The following is a 19,091-nucleotide window of genomic DNA, read 5'->3' on the forward strand; positions in this document are numbered from 1 at the left end:
TTTTGATTTGCATTTCCCTGATGATTAGCGATGATGAACATCTTTTCATGTGTCTATTGGCCATATTCATATCTTCTTTTGAGAAATGTCTGTTCATGTCCTCTGCCCATTTTTTGATCGGGTTGTTTGTTTTTTTGTTGTTAAGCAGTGTGAGTTCTTTGTATATTATGGAGATTAACCCTTTGTCGGATAAGTGGCTTGTAAATATTTTATCCCAATTAGTGAGCTGTTTTTTTGTTTCAATCCTGTTTTCCCTTGCCTTGAAGAAGCTCTTTAGTCTGATGAAGTCCCATTTGTTTATTCTTTCTATTGTTTCCCTCAACTGAGGAGTTACAGTGTCCGAAAAGATTCTTTTGAAACTGATGTCAAAGAGTGTACTGCCTATATTCTCTTCCAAAAGACTTATTGTCTCAGGCCTAATCTTTAGGTCTTTGATCCATTTTGAGTTTATTTTGGTGTGTGGTGAAAAAGAATGGTCAATTTTCAATCTTTTGCATGTGGCTGTCCAGTTTTCCCAGCACCATTTGTTGAAGAGACTTTCTTTCCTCCATTGTAGGCCCTCTGCTCCTTTGTCGAATATTAGCTGTCCATAGATGTGTGGTTTTATCTCTGGGCTTTCAATTCTGTTCCATTGATCTGTGGACCTGTTTTTGTACCAGTACCATGCTGTTTTGATTACTGTAGCTTTGTAGTATGTTTTGAAATCCGGGATTGTGATTCCGCTGGCTTTGTTTTTCTTGCTCAGGATTGCTTTAGCAATTCGCGGTCTTTTGTTGCCCCATATGAATTTTAGGATTCTTTGTTCAATTTCTGTGAAGAATGTTCTTGGGATTCTGATTGGGATAGCATTGAATCTGTAGATTGCTTTAGGTAGTATGGACATTTTAACTATGTTTATTCTTCCAATCCATGTGCATGGAATGTCTTTCCATCTCTTTATGTCATCGTCAATTTCTTTCAAGAAAGTCTTGTAGTTTTCATTGTATAGATCCTTCACTTCCTTGGTTAAGTTTATCCAAGGTATTTTATTCTTTTCGTTGCGATTGTGAATGGGATTGAGTTCTTGAGTTCTTTTTCTGTTAGTTCATTGTTAGTGTATAGAAATGCTACTGATTTATGCACATTAATTTTATACCCTGCTACTTTGCTGTAGTTGTTGATTATTTCTAATAGTTTTTCTATGGATTCTTTGGGGTTTTCTATATATAAGATCATGTCGTCTGCAAACAGCGAGAGTTTTACTTCTTCGTTACCTATTTGGATTCCTTTTATTTCTTTTTCCTGCCGAATTGCTCTGGCCAGCACCTCCAGTACTATGTTGAATAGGAGTGGTGAAAGTGGGCACCCTTGTCTTGTTCCTGTCCTCAGAACGATGGCTTTCAGTTTTTGTCCATTGAGTATGATGTTGGCTGTGGGTCTGTCATATATGGCCTTTATTATGTTGAGGTACTTTCCTTCTATACCCATTTTATTGAGGGTTTTTATCATAAATGGGTGTTGGATCTTGTCGAATGCTTTCTCTGCATCTATTGAGATGATCATGTGGTTTTTGTTTTTCATTTTGTTGATGTAGTGTATCACGTTGATTGACTTACGGATGTTGAACCATCCCTGTGTCCCTGGTATAAATCCCACTTGATCATGGTGTATAATCTTTTTGATGTATTGCTGTATTCGGTTTGCCAAAATTTTGTTGAGGATTTTTGCATCTATGTTCATCAGTGATATCGGCCTGTAGTTCTCCTTCTTTGTGTTGTCCTTGTCAGGTTTGGGGATCAGAGTGATTTTGGCTTCATAGAATGTGTTAGGGAGTACTCCATCTTTCTCAATTTTCTGGAACAGTTTGAGGAGAATAGGTATTAAGTCTTCTTTGAATGTTTGGTAGAATTCTCCAGAGAAGCCGTCTGGTCCTGGACTCTTATTTTTGGGGAGGTTTTTGATTACCGTTTCTATTTCCTTACTTGTGATTGGCCTATTCAGATTCTCCATTTCTTCCTAATTCAGTTTGGGGAGATTGTAGGAGTCTAGGAATTTGTCCATTTCTTCCAGGTTGTTCAATTTGTTGGCATATAGTTTTTCATAGTATTCTCTTATGATCTCTTGTATTTCATTGGTATCTGTTGTGATTTCTCCTCTCTCATTCCTAATTTTATTAATTTGCGATTTCTCTCTTCTTTTCTTGGTGAGTCTGGCTAGGGGTTTGTCAATTTTGTTAATTCTTTCGAAGAACCAACTCTTTGTTTCATTGATCCTTTCTATTGTCTTTTTTGTTTCAATATCATTTATTTCTGCTCTTATTTTTATTATTTCCCTCCTTCTACTGACTCTGGGCTTTGTTTGTTCTTCTTTTTCTAGTTCTGTTAGGTGTCGTTTGAGGTTGCTTATGTGAGCTTTTTCTTGTTTAGTGAGGTGAGCCTGTATTGCGATGAATTTCCCTCTTAAGACTGCTTTTGCTGCATCCCGAATGGTTTGGTATGTCGTGTTCTCATTTTCATTTGTCTCCAGATAAAATTTGATTTCTTCTTTAATTTCTTCAATGATCCATTGTTTGTTCAGAAGCGTGTTGTTTAGTCTCCACATTTTTGCGCCTTTCTCTGCTTTTTTCTTGTAGTTGATTTCTAGTTTAATAGCATTATGATCAGAAAAGATGCCTGATATTATTTCAACTCTCCTGTATTTATTGATGTTTGCTTTGGTTCCCAAAATATGGTCAATCCTTGAGAATGTTCCATGTGCACTTGAGAAGAATGTGTAACCTGCTGTTTTTGGATGAAGTGTTCTATATATATCTATTAAGTCCATCTGGTCTAATTTTTCATTTAATTCTATTATTTCCTTGTTGATTTTCTGTCTGGATGTTCTGTCCATTGGTGTTAATGGTGTGTTGAGGTCCCCTACTATTATTGTATTGTTGTTGATGTCTTCTTTTAGTTCTATTAAGAGTTGCTTTACAAATTTTGGTGCTCCTGTGTTGGGTGCGTATATATTTATAAGTGTTATGTCTTCTTAGTGGAGAGTCCCTTTTATCATTATATACTGTCCCTCTTTGTCTTTCTTTATCTGTTTTGCTTTGAAATCTACCTTGTCTGATATTAGTATAGCGACACCTGCTTTCTTTTGTTCATTATTAGCTTGGAGTATTGTTCTCCATCCCTTCACTCTGAGTCTGTGTTTGTCTTTGGGGCTGAGGTGTGTTTCCTGGAGGCAGCATATTGTTGGATCGTGTTCTTTGATCCATCCTGCCACTCTGTGTCTTTTGATTGGGGAGTTCAATCCATTTACATTTAGAGTGATTATTGAGATGTGGGGGCCTACCACTACCATTTTGTGTCTTGTTTTCTGGTTTTCTTCAATTTCCTTTGTTTCTCGTCCCATGGTTTAATCTGTTCTGATGAAGAGCTGCTACTCTCTGTTGTTGTCCTTCTACTTATCTCCTCTGCTCTTGGTTTTGTAGCCCCTTTCCTTTTCTGGGTTTTTCAGGAATGAGGGTTTTCCTGAGGATTTCCTGAAGAGGAGGTTTTGTGGCAATGAACTCCCTTAATTTTTGTTTATCTGGGAAAGTTTTTATTTCTCCATTGTATTTGAAGGATATTTTCGCTGGGTAGAGAATTCTCGGCTGTAGATTTTTGTCCTTCAGATTTTTGAATATATCATTCCACTCTCTTCTAGCCTGTAAAGTTTCTGCTGAGAAATCTGCTGATAGCCTGATGGGGGTTCCTTTGTAGGTTAGTTTCTTTTGCCTGGCTGTCCTTAGTATTCTCTCCTTGTCATTGACTTTTGCTAGCTTCACTACTATATGCTGTGGAGTTGGTCTTCTTGCATTGATAAAGTTTGGAGATCTATTGGCTTCTGTCACCTGAAGATCCATCTCCCTCACCAGATTTGGGAAGTTCTCAGCCATTATTTCTTTGAATAGGTTTTCTGCCCCTTTCTCCTTCTCTTCTCCCTCTGGTATACCTATAATCCTTACGTTGCATCTCCTAATTGTGTCTGATAATTCTCGGAGAGTTTCTTCATTTCTTTTTAGTCTTGCTTCTCTCTCCTCCTCTGCCTGCAGCAATTCTATATTGCCATCTTCCAAATTGCTAATTCTTTCCTCCATATTATCGGCCCTACTGTTCAGAGCATCTAGATTTTTCTTAATCTCCTCTATTGTGTTCTTCATTTCCAATATTTCTGTTTGGTTCTTCTTTATCGTATCAAACTCTTTTGTGACATAGCTCCTGAACTCGTTGAGTTGTCGGTCAGAATTCTCTCTTAACTCATTGAGTATTTTAATGATGGCTGTTTTGAACTCATCATCATTTAGGTTATATATCTCATTTTCTTTGGGATTGTTTTCTGTGTATTTGTTATTTTCTTTCTGTTCTGGAGATTTAATGTATTTTTTCATATTGCTTGATGTTGTTGATTTGTGCCTCCGCATGGAGATAGAGTTTAGTTGCTCCTTTCACTTGTTTCAGCTGCTGCGGTGGGGGGAGCAGCTGTTTATACTGCACCAACCAGGAACCCTGTCCGCAGTTGCTAACTGGGCCTGGGCCCCTCCTCGTAGTCACAGTGGTCCTTTGGATTCCCTTCTCTGCCGTGGGGGCCGTCACAGGGGGGCTTCAGGCTGCTGGTGCCTACTGTTGCAGCCCACCTAGACGTGCTCCCTCCTTGGGGTCTGCAACGGTGTTATGGGCTTTTCCAGCGGCCAGGGGTGGGATCACTTATATTTGTCGCTCCGTTGCTGTCGGCACCCACAAAATCTCACTTGTCCACTATGGGTCGCAGGAGAGCTATTGGCATCTTCTACAGTCTGTGGTTAGTTCACCTAGCTATGCTGCTTTTGTCCCGGGGTCTTCCAGCCTTGTGGCTGCCGGCTGGGTGCTTTCTACTGGTGCTGTGCAGAGGCTCTCCCTGAGGCTGCTGTGAGTCTGTAGGGTTTCCCCCTAGGCTACGGAGCTTGGTCGCTGGAACTCCCCGTAGCCCCAGTCCTGTTCCCCAGGAACTCGGGGAGCCCTTTGCCCTGTCTTGGAGGGATAGCCAGAGATCCTGATTTCAGTGGTAGCTGGTCAGCTGCTACCCTGCCTAATATTCTCCTCTCTGGGACCCTCCCGGTATTGTGGATGCTGGGCGTGGCCCCTCCGCTAATAGCAGACAGAGAGTTTTGTCTGCTGCCTGGGCAGAACTCTGGATCTTCCCCTCTGGGGCGCGGAGCGGGCCTCTGGAGCTTCACCCAGCCCCAGTCCTCTCCAAGATCTCCGGCAATCCCTAGCCCCACGGGGTGGGCAACGGCAGCTGGAGGTCACTTCGCCCTCTGGGATTCTCTCCGGGACTCTCCTGGAGTTGAATGCTGGGTGTGGCCCCTCCACTAATGGCAGACAGAGAGTTTTGTCTGCTGCCTGGGCAGAACTCTGGAGCTTCCCCTCCGGGGCTCAGAGCGGGCCTCTGGAGCTTCCCCCAGCCCCAGTCCTCTCCGAGATCTCCGGCAATCCCTAGCCCCACGGGGCGGGCAATGGCAGCTGGAGGTCGCCCCGCCCTTTGGGATTCTCTCCGGGACTTTCCCGGAGTTGAATGCTGGGCATTGCCCCTCCACTAATGGCAGACAGAGAGTTCTGTCTGCTGCCCGGGCAGAACTCTGGAGCTTCCCCTCTGGGGCGCAGAGCCGGCCTCTGGAACTTCCTCCAGCCCCAGTCCTCTCCGAGATCTCCGGCAATCCCTAGTCCCACGGGGCAGGCAACGGCAGCTGGGGGTCGCCTCGCCCTCTGGGATTCTCTCCGGGACTTTCCCGGAGCCGTGAATGCTGGGCGTGGCCCCTCTGCTAATGGCAGACAGAGAGTTTTGTCTGCTGCCCGGGCGGAACTCCGGAGCTTCCCCTCCGGGGCGTGGAGTCGGCCTTTGGAGCTTCACCCAGCCCCAGTCCGCTCGGAGATCTCCGGCAATCCCTAGCCCCACCGTGCCGGCAGTGGCAGCCGGGAGACCTCCATACCCTCAGCGACTCTCTCTGGGACCCTCCGGGTGCCGCGAACACCAGGCGGGATCTCCCCGCCAATGGCGGGGAGAGACTCTCCCCGCGGGCCCAGGTGTGCAACTCCAAAGTTTCCCTCTGCGTTTAGGAGTAATTGCGGGGGGGTTAGGTAGGGTTCTGGTCACCTGTTGCCACCGTCGCTCCTCTGTTGTGTGCTCGCTCCTGCCCTAGATGTGTGTTGATCTTCTGGGGGCGTCCGTTGGAAGAAAGCCACTTGCGGGTACTAGGCTGTTCGGTCGGGGTCGGAGAGTTTTCACCTATTTCCACATCCTCCCGGAGGAAAGTCCATCCGCCTTCCGATGTATAGTTGCGTGGGTATCTCAGACGTCCTGAGATGCTGTCTGGATATCCTTTGTTAAGCGATAAGTGTCCAAATAATTGTAGACTCGAAGGGGGAGAGACAAAGAGAACTACTCACGGCACCATCTTGGATCCCCTCCCCAGGTTTTGTTATCTACTCTCTCAGTTTTTATTTGTCTGGGAAAGCCTTTATTTCACCTTCATGTCTGAAGGATAACTTTGCTGGGTACGGTATTCTTGGCTGGCAGATTTTGTCTTTCAGTACTTTGAATTTGTCATTCCACTTTCTCCTGGCCTGTGGAGTTTCTGCTGTGATGAAATCCACTGATAGACCAGTTGGGGTTCCTTTGTAGACTACTTTCTTTTCTCCCCCAGGCTGCCTTTAAGATTCTTTCTTGGGCTGGCCCGGTGGTGCAGTTGTTCAGTTCGCACGTTCCGCTTCTCTGTGGCCCGGGGTTTGTCGGTTTGGATCCTGGTTGCAGACATGGCACCGCTTGGCAAAAGCCATGCTGTGGTAGGCGTCCCATATATAAAGTAGAGGAAGATGGGCACGGATGTTAGCTCAGGGCCAGTCTTTCTCAGCAAAAAGAGGAGGATTGGCAGCAGTTAGCTCAGGGCTAATCTTCCTCAAACAAAAAAAAAGATTCTTTCTTTATCATTGATTTTTGACAGTTTCATTATAATGTGTCTTGGAGAAGGTCTTTTTGTTTTGAGATAAGAGGGAGTTCTGTTAGCTTCTTTGTCTTGTGTGTCTAATTCCCTCCCCAGGTTTAGGAAGTTCTTGGCTATTATTTATCTGTATACACTCCCTGCTCTCTTCTCCCTCCCTTCTCCTTTTGGTAGAACAGTTATTCTTATATTTGTTTTTCTCATCATACCTGATAGCTCTCATAGTTTCTTCACTTTTTTAAAATCTTAGTTCTCTCCCCTTTTCTGAGTCATTTTTAAATTCCTGTCCTCCAAGTTACTAGTTCTTTCTTTTATTGCATCTGCCCTATTTCCTAAACTCTTATGTGTTCTTCTCATTCATTGAATTCTTCACCTCTAGAATTTCAGTCTGGTTCTTTTTTAAAATTTCAATCTCTTTGATAAAGAACTTCTGTTTATCAGTTTTGTTCTTGAGTTCATTGAATTGCCTTTCTCAGTTTACTTGTAGCTCATTGAATCTCTTCAAAACAGCCATTTTGAATTCTTTATCATTTAGATTGCAGTATTCTGTGCCTCTGAGTTTGGTTGCTTGGGAATTATCATTTTCTTGTTGTGATACCATATTACTATGATTTTTCATAGTATGTGACAAAATGTGCCTCTGGCATCATTTGAAGTAGCACACATCTTTCTTACTTGTTTACTTTGTTAAAGTCCAACAAACTGGCAGTTAGAAACCTTTCTTTTATTTTCCAGAAGGTGATGCTTGTAGCTCAAGTTTTTGGTTTCTCTTTACCTGAGCTGGCTCTGAGACTGCACTTGGGAGTGGGTGTAAAAAAAGCGAGTATAGTAAAAGCTGACAGCTGAGTGGGGGGAGGTGTGAGCTTAGCACCCAGGGCTCTGTGGGTGTCCACAGCCCAGTAGAGTGATCCTTGAGTGGGGATACTCCTAGAGGTCCCTGGGTGGACCTCCTGCTGAAATCCCAAAGCACAAAGCAGGGAACATGCTTTTTCAATGCCCTTTGTTATTCTTGTCTGCCTCTTTCCTTTTCCTCTCCTAACCCCGAGTCAGGAGGTTCCCTCCTTAGAAATCTGGGTGCTGCTGAAGAGAAACAGGTCCCTCAAGCTGCAACTCATGGAGCCAGGTGATCAGTCACTCACCGCTTTTACTTTCTACCTCCTCTGTGTGGGAAGTCACCACTTTCACTGGTGACAGCCCGGTTCATTGCAGTTGCCCTGGGGAGGGAGACTGACTCCTTGAGTCCCTCTGTTTCTGCCTCCAGACTTGTCTCTGTCCTGCTACAGTGGCTTACCTGGTTCTCCCTCAGTCTGGCTGGACCTCCACAGATTCTCTATCTCCCTTGCGTGTCCACCCTGTTTTGCAGTCTCCAGTTTCCCTTTTTCTCCTTGATTGAGGCAGGTGAGTGTGGGGCAGGCTTATCGCCTCCCTTGGATCACGGCACCGTCCGAGGTCATATCTACCCACTTTCTGAAGCACAAGTGGGTGGAAATCTCCTCAATGTTCTGGTGTAATGTGCAGAGACACTTTTGTTCAGTTATGAATGACCAATTAGTTGTAGATAAAAAGGGAGATAAAAAAGGAAGGACTCACACTGCTGTGTTGCTAACGGCACTTCTAAAATCCAAATGTTTATTTATCGTATTTTTTCCCACGTTTTTGAGAGCCCTTCTTTTGTCAGTTACTTGTGATCAATCATCTGTAGAAAAATAGTTGGATATTAAACTAAGCTCTGACTATTCCATGTTAATCACAGAAGAGTAAGTGTTAATTACAGAAAGTTTCTCTGCCAAAAATGAAAATCAATAATCTGGTTCCTGTTTTACCAAAGCACTAGTGGATGAGTTACTACAGGACATGTACTGTAATAACTCATCTCTTTTTATTGAATGTATCCTGAGCACCTACTCTGTGAAAAGCCCTGGGCTAGGCAGAGAGGGACGGGGAGGTGACATGGCTAGGAGCCCAGTCAGACATGGCATCAGCCTTTGGAGTTCACAGCTAGTGAGGAACAGATTTCTCCTTCCTGGCTGCAACTCTCAACTATAAAGTCCTACAGAGTTTCCCTACATCATTTGTTTGACATTCACTAATACAAGTAGAAAGCATGAAAAATTGGGTTACGTGATTTTTAGATTTAGATACAGATATAGATTATAGATTTAGAATGGGGCCCCCAAGCAATAGTGTTTGACCTACTTATACATCTTGAAGCATCATCTGAATCATCTTCATGGTCTTTGCTACCACCTTCCACTTCCTCTGCCGTGTTATCCACCGCAATTAACCAAGCTTTCGGGTGACTATAGGAGTTCAGGCCATCTTCCACTTATGTAACAGACTTAATTGTCAGCCTTTTGTAAATCAACCTTGGTACCACCTCCCTTCAGCATCTCAAGGTTTCCGACATTGTACATGACTTCTTCCCAAATCAGAGATCCTGTTAGATCCTAGACAGAATTTGATGACTGGAGACACCTTATACCTCATCAGCAGACTTAACACATTTGTGCTTTCAGGGATTTTTTTTATCCTAGAACAGCTGGCCACTGTAATGAAGAAAATCAAGAGATGGTTGTTCCTGTAATGCGTGTATGTGTGTATGTAATGTTTTGAATCATATAAGACCCAATTATGTCAGAAACCAAGATCTTTACTTTTAGGCTTTTATAGTTATGATTATTACCATAATCCAGAACCTATGGGCTATCTGAATTTTACAAAGAGTTTCTTAAGGTGGATGTTAGAATATTTTTAGTGGAAAGTTTCTAAGTCTTTGTTTTAGTTACCTGTTTGAGAGTAGTTGATGGTGTTTAGAAGGTGTTATCAACTTTATCTTTGATTTAGGGGTAAGGTACACATGTAGTTAGTTAGTTAAAAATTCTTTCTCCCGGGATTAAGGCCTTATGAGAATATTTATTATTTGGAAATAAGCTAGGTATGTCTTCGGTTCTCTTTTTATTGAGGATGCTTGATTTTTGGCAAATTAAACATATTCATAGCAACTTTGTTTACATGCGTTTTCATCATGTTGTAAATATTACGTGCAGGGGATTTACTTATAATTTAGGAAAGCAGTTATCAAGGAGGAGAGAGAATGTATTCCGATAAAGGAAAACAATAAATCAGATGATTAAATTGTAGTTCTAAAAGAATTCTCTGCTGCTCTGAAGTAGTTTTACCATATTAGGGCAGATCAGGAATACTCTGAGGAAAGCCAGGAAATATTTGATAGTTACATTGAGCAAATTTTTAAAAAATTCATTTTCTTAAGAAAGGGGAAGAATTTTTACAGAGATGATAAGATAACAATACAAGACTGTCCCTCTGGCCAAGCCCTTCTGAACACAAGAGAAAGCCATAGACACAGAGAACTACAACACAGGTACAATGTGCCGAGTGCCAAAACAGGGGTCCAGGCAGGTCCTGGGGGCGTTGAGAGAGGGAGGCTAATTCTCTGTAGATGCTCAGAAGACGTTTACTAAAATTCACTGCTTATCCTCAGGCAAAACTCTAAGAATTAGATATGGAGAATTTCTTTTGTGATGTGACAAGAAGGGCTTATTTATAACCACCTCAGGATTTTTCTGGTGAGAATCTGTTAACCCTTCTGTTGTCGATCTTTAGATTAACTAACTTAATCAGGCTTCAGTGGGAGAACTTTCACTGCCGTGGAACTCTTACAGACCTGTTCTGACTGGTTGAACTAAATTCTACAAGCTCTTCACTCTCGTTCACTTCTCTAATGCAGTCCCCAAAATTCAAACCCCAAATACTTTTCTATCTACAAAAACACAACCTCTTAGGTTCTTAAAATTAAACAAATTAGTCTGTCTAGCGTTTCTTAAACTACTAGAATTTGTAGTGTATGAATTTTAAGTTAGAATTTTTAAAATTTTGTATTTTCATTTCACTTTAGAGTTAATCAAATCATTTTGCCAATTATAAGAAAAAAAATGTTTATTTTTCAGTACAAATTCACAACTGAAAGATGCTTCCATGAGAGAATAAAACTTATTTCTTTAGTTTCTCAAGCTGGCATCTGGAGACCCCTGAAAATCTCCATATTTCTGGGGTTCCAAAGTAATTTTTTTTCAGCTAGTCTGCACATTACTCAAATTTGAGAAATACTGAGCTATTAGCTATTCCCTCAAAATTCTGTGTCATATTTTTCTTTTATAAATTGTGGTCATGGGTCTGGTAATCTAACATCCTTCCCATAGAATGGACAAGTATTAGTCTAACCACTGTCCTGTACTCCAACCTACTAGAAAGGTCACTTAGATATAATGTGAGAATTGCAACAGGCTCTTTTGATTGACATGATAGAGGCAGCATTCCCTAATGGAAGAGCTAGAAGTACTTTGAAGTAAGCTAGATCTTCTGGAAGTCCAGCACTCCTGGTTATGAGAACTTGGGCAGGTTAAGAGGCTGAGTTTTAATCCATCACATTGGGGCAGTAATGCCACCCTTGGAGGACTGTTATTAGGAATAGAGATAACCCATGTAAAGTGCTTAACGTGAGTATGTGGCACATGGAGGCAGTCAGTGGAAGGTAGGTGTTACTGTTGTGATTATAAGCAAATATTTACAAACTAGTTGTAATATTCTGATATAGTACTGTGGATTATAATTTTTAAGACATATATATAATTTCTATCTAATTTTGCCTGTTTGGAAGTATGCCTTATAGAGCAAGTTACTCCCAAACGTGGTGCAGATTTAAAACATAGATCATATCAATACAATTTTAGATGAATTAATGACAATACACCCCTAACATAGTATAAAGAAGGGGTCGGCACTTGGGGCATCTGTGCCTGACCTTTGAGGACAGTGCTAATTTTTAGTGGCTTTCACCCATGCTTACCCACAGCTGCTGAGGCCTCAACCTCTGTGTGAAATAGTCTTGAGCTTAGTGAGTGGACGGGTCCGCATAAGAAACAACCATTTTTCATGCCTTTGTGTTTTTTGAAATCTAATATTGAGGATGTTATTTCTGTTTTTTATTACCCTATATTTAAGAATCCTTTCAACATAAGGTCAGAAGACTAATATTTTTCTGCTTAACTATTGTTCTTCCATGTTAGGTCTGGTTTCCTAGAATCAGAGATTGAGATAAGGATTTTTGTGAAAATGGTGTGTTGAGGAGTGCTCTCCAGAGAAGGGAAAGGAGGCAAGCAGAATAAGAGAGGGAAAAATTGCTAGGTGAGGCTGTTGTTTGGCCTGGAAACCAGCTTCAGCCTGGTCTCACGGTTGTCGAAGGTTGGGGGTTGAGGGGAGCTCTGAGGCACAAAGGGAGCAGCGTTTTGTACCCCTGTATCAGTCAGTATTGCTCCTGGCCACCTCCTGGGAGAAGTGGTGCCGTAGCCTTCCAGCACGGGCAGCCCCATATCTGTGAGCCGTTAGCACCCATCACTGCAGTGACTAGGCGATGGGTGCGAGGCCCAGTGGAAGGAGCTTGGGCGAGGGACCAGTAGTAGCGTCTGTGTTCCTGCCAGTGGACAAAGCTGCCAGATCCCTTGTGTGGTCGTCTCTGCCTTGGTTGCTGGGAGATTCTAAACTAAGTTTCATATTTAATTGCTTTAGCAGCCTTCAACCAGGATGATTTAATAACATTATTTCTTTCGTCCTTGTCTTTGTAACTTTAGTTGTTCAACTTTATCATTGACTTTTGTATTTAATGTATCAGTAATTTTATTGTAAGTTGTCTCAAATTCTTTTTTGAGAGTGGGTGAGTGTAAAATGAAAATAAATATGTAAACTAAGAACCAGTTTTATAATTACAAAAGTACCAGGGTCATCCTCCTTAAAAGTCAAATAAAATAAATGCTGAATAAAAATGAGTGTTTACCCTTATAATCTAATTTAGTATAAGTTATGCTTTCATAACTACTCAAGAATGAAATAAGCAATAAATATTACAAAACCAGGGAAGGAAGACACAGAATTGCATTTGTGCAGATGACACTTTTATGTATGTATAAAGTACAATGAAATGAGCACAAATGTTACTGGAGGTAATGTAGAGACATGCAGCAGGTTCCGCAAAATCACAGGCTGTGATGTAAATCCTTAAAAGTCAATAAAGTCAGTATATGCCAAAGTCATGTAGCTAAAATATAGTGATAAAAGAAACGTAATGAGAAAGCATTGAATCCATGTCCAAAACTGAACTCACTTCTGTCTGCCTACCCCAGGCCTGCTGCTCCCCACGTATTCAGTTTGCTGACTGATGACATCTTCATCTGCCCAGGTCATCCAAGCCTAACCTGGGCTAACCTCATCTTAGTCCCCATGCCCCTTAGCTTTACCCTCACAACCCGTCACTAGTTACCAACTTCTAACATCACCTACATTTCTCTTAAAGCTATCCATTCTTATACCCAATTCTCCTGACTTAATGTAAGTTTTCATCATTTTTGCCAGAATTGCTAGGTGACTTCTTCAGTCACGTATGTATATAAATACACATTAACACACCTACACACGTATCTGCCGCATCATGAAATAAGCATGATGTTCTAGGGATTTTTTGGCATTTTGTTCTTTTGGTTTTTGTTTTGATAACTTTTTAATCAAAGAAAAATGAATATTTAAATATATTCAGATATATCAGGGTTTCTCAGCCTCATCACTATTGACATTTGGGGCCAGATAATTCTTTGTTGCTGCAACCCTCTTGGTGCATTGTAGGATATTTGACAGCATCCCTGGTCTCTGCCCACTAGATTTCAGCGCCACTACCCCAGCTGTGACAACCTAAAAGGTCTCCAGGCATTGCCAGGTGTCCTCGGCAGGCTACGCTGCTCCCAGTTGAAGACCACTGGAATAACTAAGAACTGTTGGGCAGCACTCTGCTGCTCCCCATGCCCCTGCTGCTCTGTGTGTCTCTCGCAGTGAATCCTCACAACAGCTCTGTGAATAGGCGCTTATTTATCCTCAATATCCCATGAGCAAACCCAGACTTAGATTAGGTAATGCGTACTGTGACACCTTGTGTCCTGGGGAACCTTGCACCCAGGTGGTTTGACTCTGGAGCAAGTTTCCCTCAGGTTGAATCCTCTCTCCCCACTTACTAGCTCTGTGACCTTGGGCAAATTAGGTCACTTGCTTAACTTTTCTCTGTCTCAAATTCCTGTAAGCTCCTGAGAATAGTATCTGTTCCCTAGAGTCCTCATGAGGTTTAAACCAGTCAGTGTATGCAAAGGATTGAGACAGGCCTGGCATGTCATAGTGAGCACTTGCAGTGACAAGTCACTCAATACAAAGGTAAGAAGATAGCTTCTCTCCCAGTCTAGTTGGAGATGCAATCACGTGAACTATCGTTTAAGTAGCGCATTCTCTGAGAGCACAGAGAAGGAGGCAGCAAGCTGCTTCAGGGAGTCAGGATTGCGTTTACGAAGGAGGTCCCGAGTGAACCTCAGAGGAGGAGGAGTAGGAGCTTGGGCAGCAGGGGTGAGTGTGGGAGGATTCTGGGAGGAGGCACGCAGTAGGGGTGAATCCTGGAGGGAGGGAGGCAGTTCACCATTTCATGGTCGCATTTCCAGAATGTGTAGAATTGGGCCTTTATTTTCTGTGAAGTGGCTGCTTTTCTGAGAGTTCAAAACATCCCTGTATCTATTTAGAAAGAAAATATTCCAGAACTAAATAAAAATTGTTTTTTGAAGTATGTATAGGGTTATATAGAATATATAAAGTAAACTTTTAGTATAGGACTATAGGATGCATAGACTGCAGGTAAAGCCAGTCTGTGCTTTAAAGAGAGCATAAATGGGAGAGAGCATATGGATCTCTCTAAAATGAGAGACCATAGGTGTCAAGGCAATCCTACCACATTAATTTGCATAAAAATATTCTTTTTATCTATAGAGTTATTTTTAATATGACATTTGTTCAGAAAATATTTTGACCACTCAAAAGGAATACATACCTTCAACAACGTGTGAACTTCCGTTTGAATGATTCCCTTGCTAACTCCCGTATGAAATAGTCTCTTTTCATTTTAGCTGTTCCATTAATAGCTAATGACATTGTTTCAGAAGAGCATGATGATCTACTGAGTAAAATTGGTATAAAATATTTTAGTCTCTACGTCTGTATGCACAGATGAAAATTACTTAGTCACATAAAACATATTCTTCCCACTTCTGAGCTATTAATGTACAAAGAAATGGTCTTTTTCCCCCTTTTACCATTGTATTGTAAATAATGAGTAAGCTTAATTAAAAAATTACTAGAAACAACAGCATGCAATATTTCCTTTGCACATTAAAAAATCCAATTTTTACTTTCTTGTTAAGATATTTGAATTAAATATCATAATTTAATTTATATTTCTAAAAGCATTCTTCATAGTTCTAAAGTTATTTTCACATCATTAACTAATTGAAGCAGCTCAATTATAAGAGAACAACAGTGTTTTTGTTAATGTGAATCAAATGAGAAAAAAATGACAATTTAAAAGTAACCTTTATCATCCAAATACTAATCAATGAGAGATTAAATGAGATGAGGGTGAATCTAAATTGTCGTAGGGTCAATGAACTTCATCTGGAGTATTCTCTTGAGCAGAAGAGGGCAGTTCTTCAGCATTTTAAAATAAGCAAACTTCTGTTGTTATCACTTAGCTTGTCTTTAATGCTTTAAAAGTCCTAGAGATCTGAGTTGGGGTTTGGTGTGGTTTTGCCTTGCTGTGGCAGCGTTTACCAGTTTCTTTTCTTTCGTTCTGCCTAATTTCTGGTTGTTGTATGATTGGCTCTCGCAGATGTAAGGTAGGTATTTTTTTAAACCGAAGAAAGAGACAGGGAGGCCAGACGAGATGGAGATGTGGGGCGGCTGGTTTGGCCTTATCTGAAAGATGTGGACAGCTCTTCTGTCCCTAACACGCCGTAACCCAGAAACCGTTTAGCGGTGGTGCACCCCAGCAGACAGCACAGGCGGACGGTCCCCTGTGTTAACACCAGGCCGAGGTGCTTTTTATACTTGGCAATTTAGTGCTTTCATGAAATCCAGTTAAGACCAATACTGAAGATGTATCAACAGGTTATCTTAAAAGGGAAAAAAAAAAAAATCCATCAATTGATTGCCTTATTAATATAATCAGAACCTCTTTTCAATTATAAACCTTTAGATAAACCATGAAAACAGTAATGGAAAAATAATCTTACAAGAGATAAAATTGTATGTGGTAATTTATTGGCATTTGGAATGCCCTTATTGTTTTTAAAGTGTTTTGCATTCTTTGTAGAGAGTTAACATAATTCTGATTTATTTTTTTTATCTGAAATAAAGGCAAAAGTCACAGCCGGCACCTAGAAGTTCCATATGCCTTACACAGATATTTACACATAATCCTTCAGGTTGTATGCTGAATTGCCCTCAGGCTGTGTGGTGGAGACATGCTGCTGCTTGGCTGGGTCGACCCAAGCTTCTGGATGCTTTTTTATCCAGGAAGTGCAGAAAATCATGCCAGAGATAAACAGCAGCATGGCGGAAATGAATCCGATGTAGACAGCTCCTCCAGGTTCATGTTTGTTGCTTTCCGGAACTGTCAGATCCAGAAAGTTTGCTATGATCTCCTTTGTGTACCACACTGTCGGTATTAAACCAGAGATCCCTGCAGACATGAAACAGACTCCTCCAGCCACAGAAGCATGACTCTTGGTTTCTCTGTCCCCTCCTAAGCGGGTGCATTTCATCCCCACTGTAGAAGTGCAGATCCCCAAAGCAGACAGGACACATGCCAGGACCATAGTGGCCCGCGCAGCCTGCACGTGGGTGGGGAGGGACAGAATGGAGTATTTCAGGGTGCAGCTGAACATCCCGGTGCTGTACCACGTGCAGTCCATCCACAGCCCTTGCAGCTGTACGATGGCTGTTATGATGCTGGAGCCCGCATCCACATTCACCTTCCAGTTGGGCAGCAGAGTGGCTGTGAGCACTCCAGAGACCCCAGATAAGGCCAGGAAGAAAGCAAAGAGCTGGAGACCCCCCGACTCCATGATGTTACCGTTATCTTTGTCTGCCTAGAAAATCCTGGTGCTTAATTATGGTGGCTCTTGGTCCAAGTTGTAGCTCCTTCTGTGCAGTAGAGAACCAAGTAACAAAGGCTGGGGAAAGAAGACAAAATCAGGATTGAAGGAAAGAAAGAATAAACAAAAGGCGTCCGTGTGCACCGGGAGCCAAGAACACATCTGAATAGGGCCCAGGGTGGATGAGGACACTGCAGCCCAGGAGGAAAGCTCACACCAGGCCCTCCGAGGGCACCCTTTCTGCTGAGTATTGTGGGTGGGTGGTGCTGGATACATGGCATAAAGGCCAGAACTGTCCACTGCGTTCTTCTTAAACTGTGCTGAAGTTGTCTGTAAAGTGGGCATGCACCTTGTTAGGAGATATAGCATTTCAAATTGCAGCCCTAGGATCTGATAAAGAATTTTAATAGCATTACAGGCTTTTAGAACTTATTTCTAATTCAAATACTCTAGGTAATAAGGAAGAAGGGTTTAAACCCACCTCTTAAAAATGATTTATAAATATATATTAGAAAAGTTTTAAGTATTCAAAAAATGATTTTATTTAAAAAATATCTATTAAGCAGCCACTGTATCCCAGGCACATGACCCAGGTGAACTGTTTAAGGAGGAGAGGAAAGTAATAGAAGGCCGAGTCACTGGCAGGATTATCCCTCATTTCCAGTTAGTAAACGTGCAAAATCCTTACCTAGGTTAGCAGTTGTGTCTCTTCAGGTGCAAAGTACTCAAAACTGCAACAATTAAGCCACTGTCTTTGCTTAAGAGAATGTGAGATCCTTTCTACTTGGGACCAGAATCGTTCCCTGACCCAGATGAAGTAGTCTGCCGCAGAACCGGTTACTCTGAACGGTCGGGAGCAGTGACATCAAATCATGAAAATACGGACCAGGAATAACCACATCGTTAGTTGTATGTGAAAGGATACCAAAAGTAGTGTGACTTTATTTTCTTTCTTTCTTTCTTTTCTTTGAGGAGGAAAAGATAGCACTTACTTTGTAGCTTGGCTGTGTCTTACTCTGGCAGTATTTGTTGCCTCCTTTGAGAGAAATATAGTGGTTTTCTGAGATACAGCAATACTGGCCTGTTTGGGTTTCTGAATTAATTTTTGAATGACGTATTTGAGTGGCTCTATCGTGATTCATTTGTATTTCACAAAAGGCAGTATGGGCTCTGAATCCAAAATACTTGGGTCAAATCTTGGCTTTCCAGAAGCTCTCTGTGCCTTAGTGTCCTCTGCTGGGAAATGAGGAGGATTGTTTGTGTTAATGCGTTTGAAGGGCTCAGAACAATATCCAACCCAAAGGAGTTACTCAATAAATTGTAATTGACATCATTATTAGTATTTTTATTTATTTTGTATCATGAGACAATTGATATTTAATGACATGGGATTTTTTTCTTTTTTCTCTTGCAAAAGGCTGATTTTATTTATTTTCATAGAATCTGATTGCTGAAAGAAACCGTAGCTATAATCTTGTGCGTCATCATTTTTTCAGATTAGGACATTTAGGTGTTAAATCACCCCGTGCCACACAGGTCTCTGACGGACTGGCAGTGTCCAGCTCATCCCCGTCTCTTCCCGCCTCCCTCCATCCTGCATTTTCCCCCTTTGCACAGTACTTTCTGGTGAAATCTTCCCCATGTGCTTCCGTGGGAAGTGGGGAAAATGCTACATCTGGGGGCCAAAAAGCACCATTAGCTATCAACTTCTCTCACTCCCTTTCCCACCAAGACAAAAACGACTCCAGAGGGTACTAATAGGACAAATGGCTTAGCTTCAGAGACTCCCAAGGAGCTTGATGCCTAGCTCTTGTGAAGTATCAGAGGTAATCCTGACCCATGCCTGTATTAAAATTACAAAATTCCACAGTTAACATTGACTTTCTAAGAAGTTAAATCTTGGGCTATCTGAATTCCATTGTTGAATTTTTGTTCATAGTCTTAAAGTGTAAATTTTACCATTCTGGAAGCGGATTTCCCTGAGATTTTAAATTCTTGAGTCAGACTTAGTATAAGCATCAGAGTGCTTAGGCTTTGCCTGCCATCCTGCAGTTCTTTTCTGTTTTCCAAATTTCTTTTCA

The 19,091-nt window shown here is 41.8% G+C and overlaps 2 protein-coding genes across 2 annotated transcripts in view; one reads left to right on the forward strand and one right to left on the reverse strand.

The window, feature by feature from the left end:
* TFB1M (transcription factor B1, mitochondrial) overlaps window positions 1–19,091 on the forward strand; it is a 68,451-nt gene that overhangs the window by 33,982 nt on the left and 15,378 nt on the right. The gene's annotated exons all lie outside the window — the stretch shown is intronic.
* CLDN20 (claudin 20) lies at window positions 13,524–17,105 on the reverse strand. The gene has a single exon (XM_070256461.1). The coding sequence runs from the start codon at window positions 16,978–16,980 to the stop codon at window positions 16,321–16,323; it is 660 nt and encodes a 219-aa protein (XP_070112562.1). The 5' UTR covers window positions 16,981–17,105; the 3' UTR covers window positions 13,524–16,320.

The sequence above is a fragment of the Equus caballus genome, chromosome 31 (genome assembly GCF_041296265.1).
Source record: "Equus caballus isolate H_3958 breed thoroughbred chromosome 31, TB-T2T, whole genome shotgun sequence".
Classification (NCBI taxonomy): domain Eukaryota; kingdom Metazoa; phylum Chordata; class Mammalia; order Perissodactyla; family Equidae; genus Equus; species Equus caballus.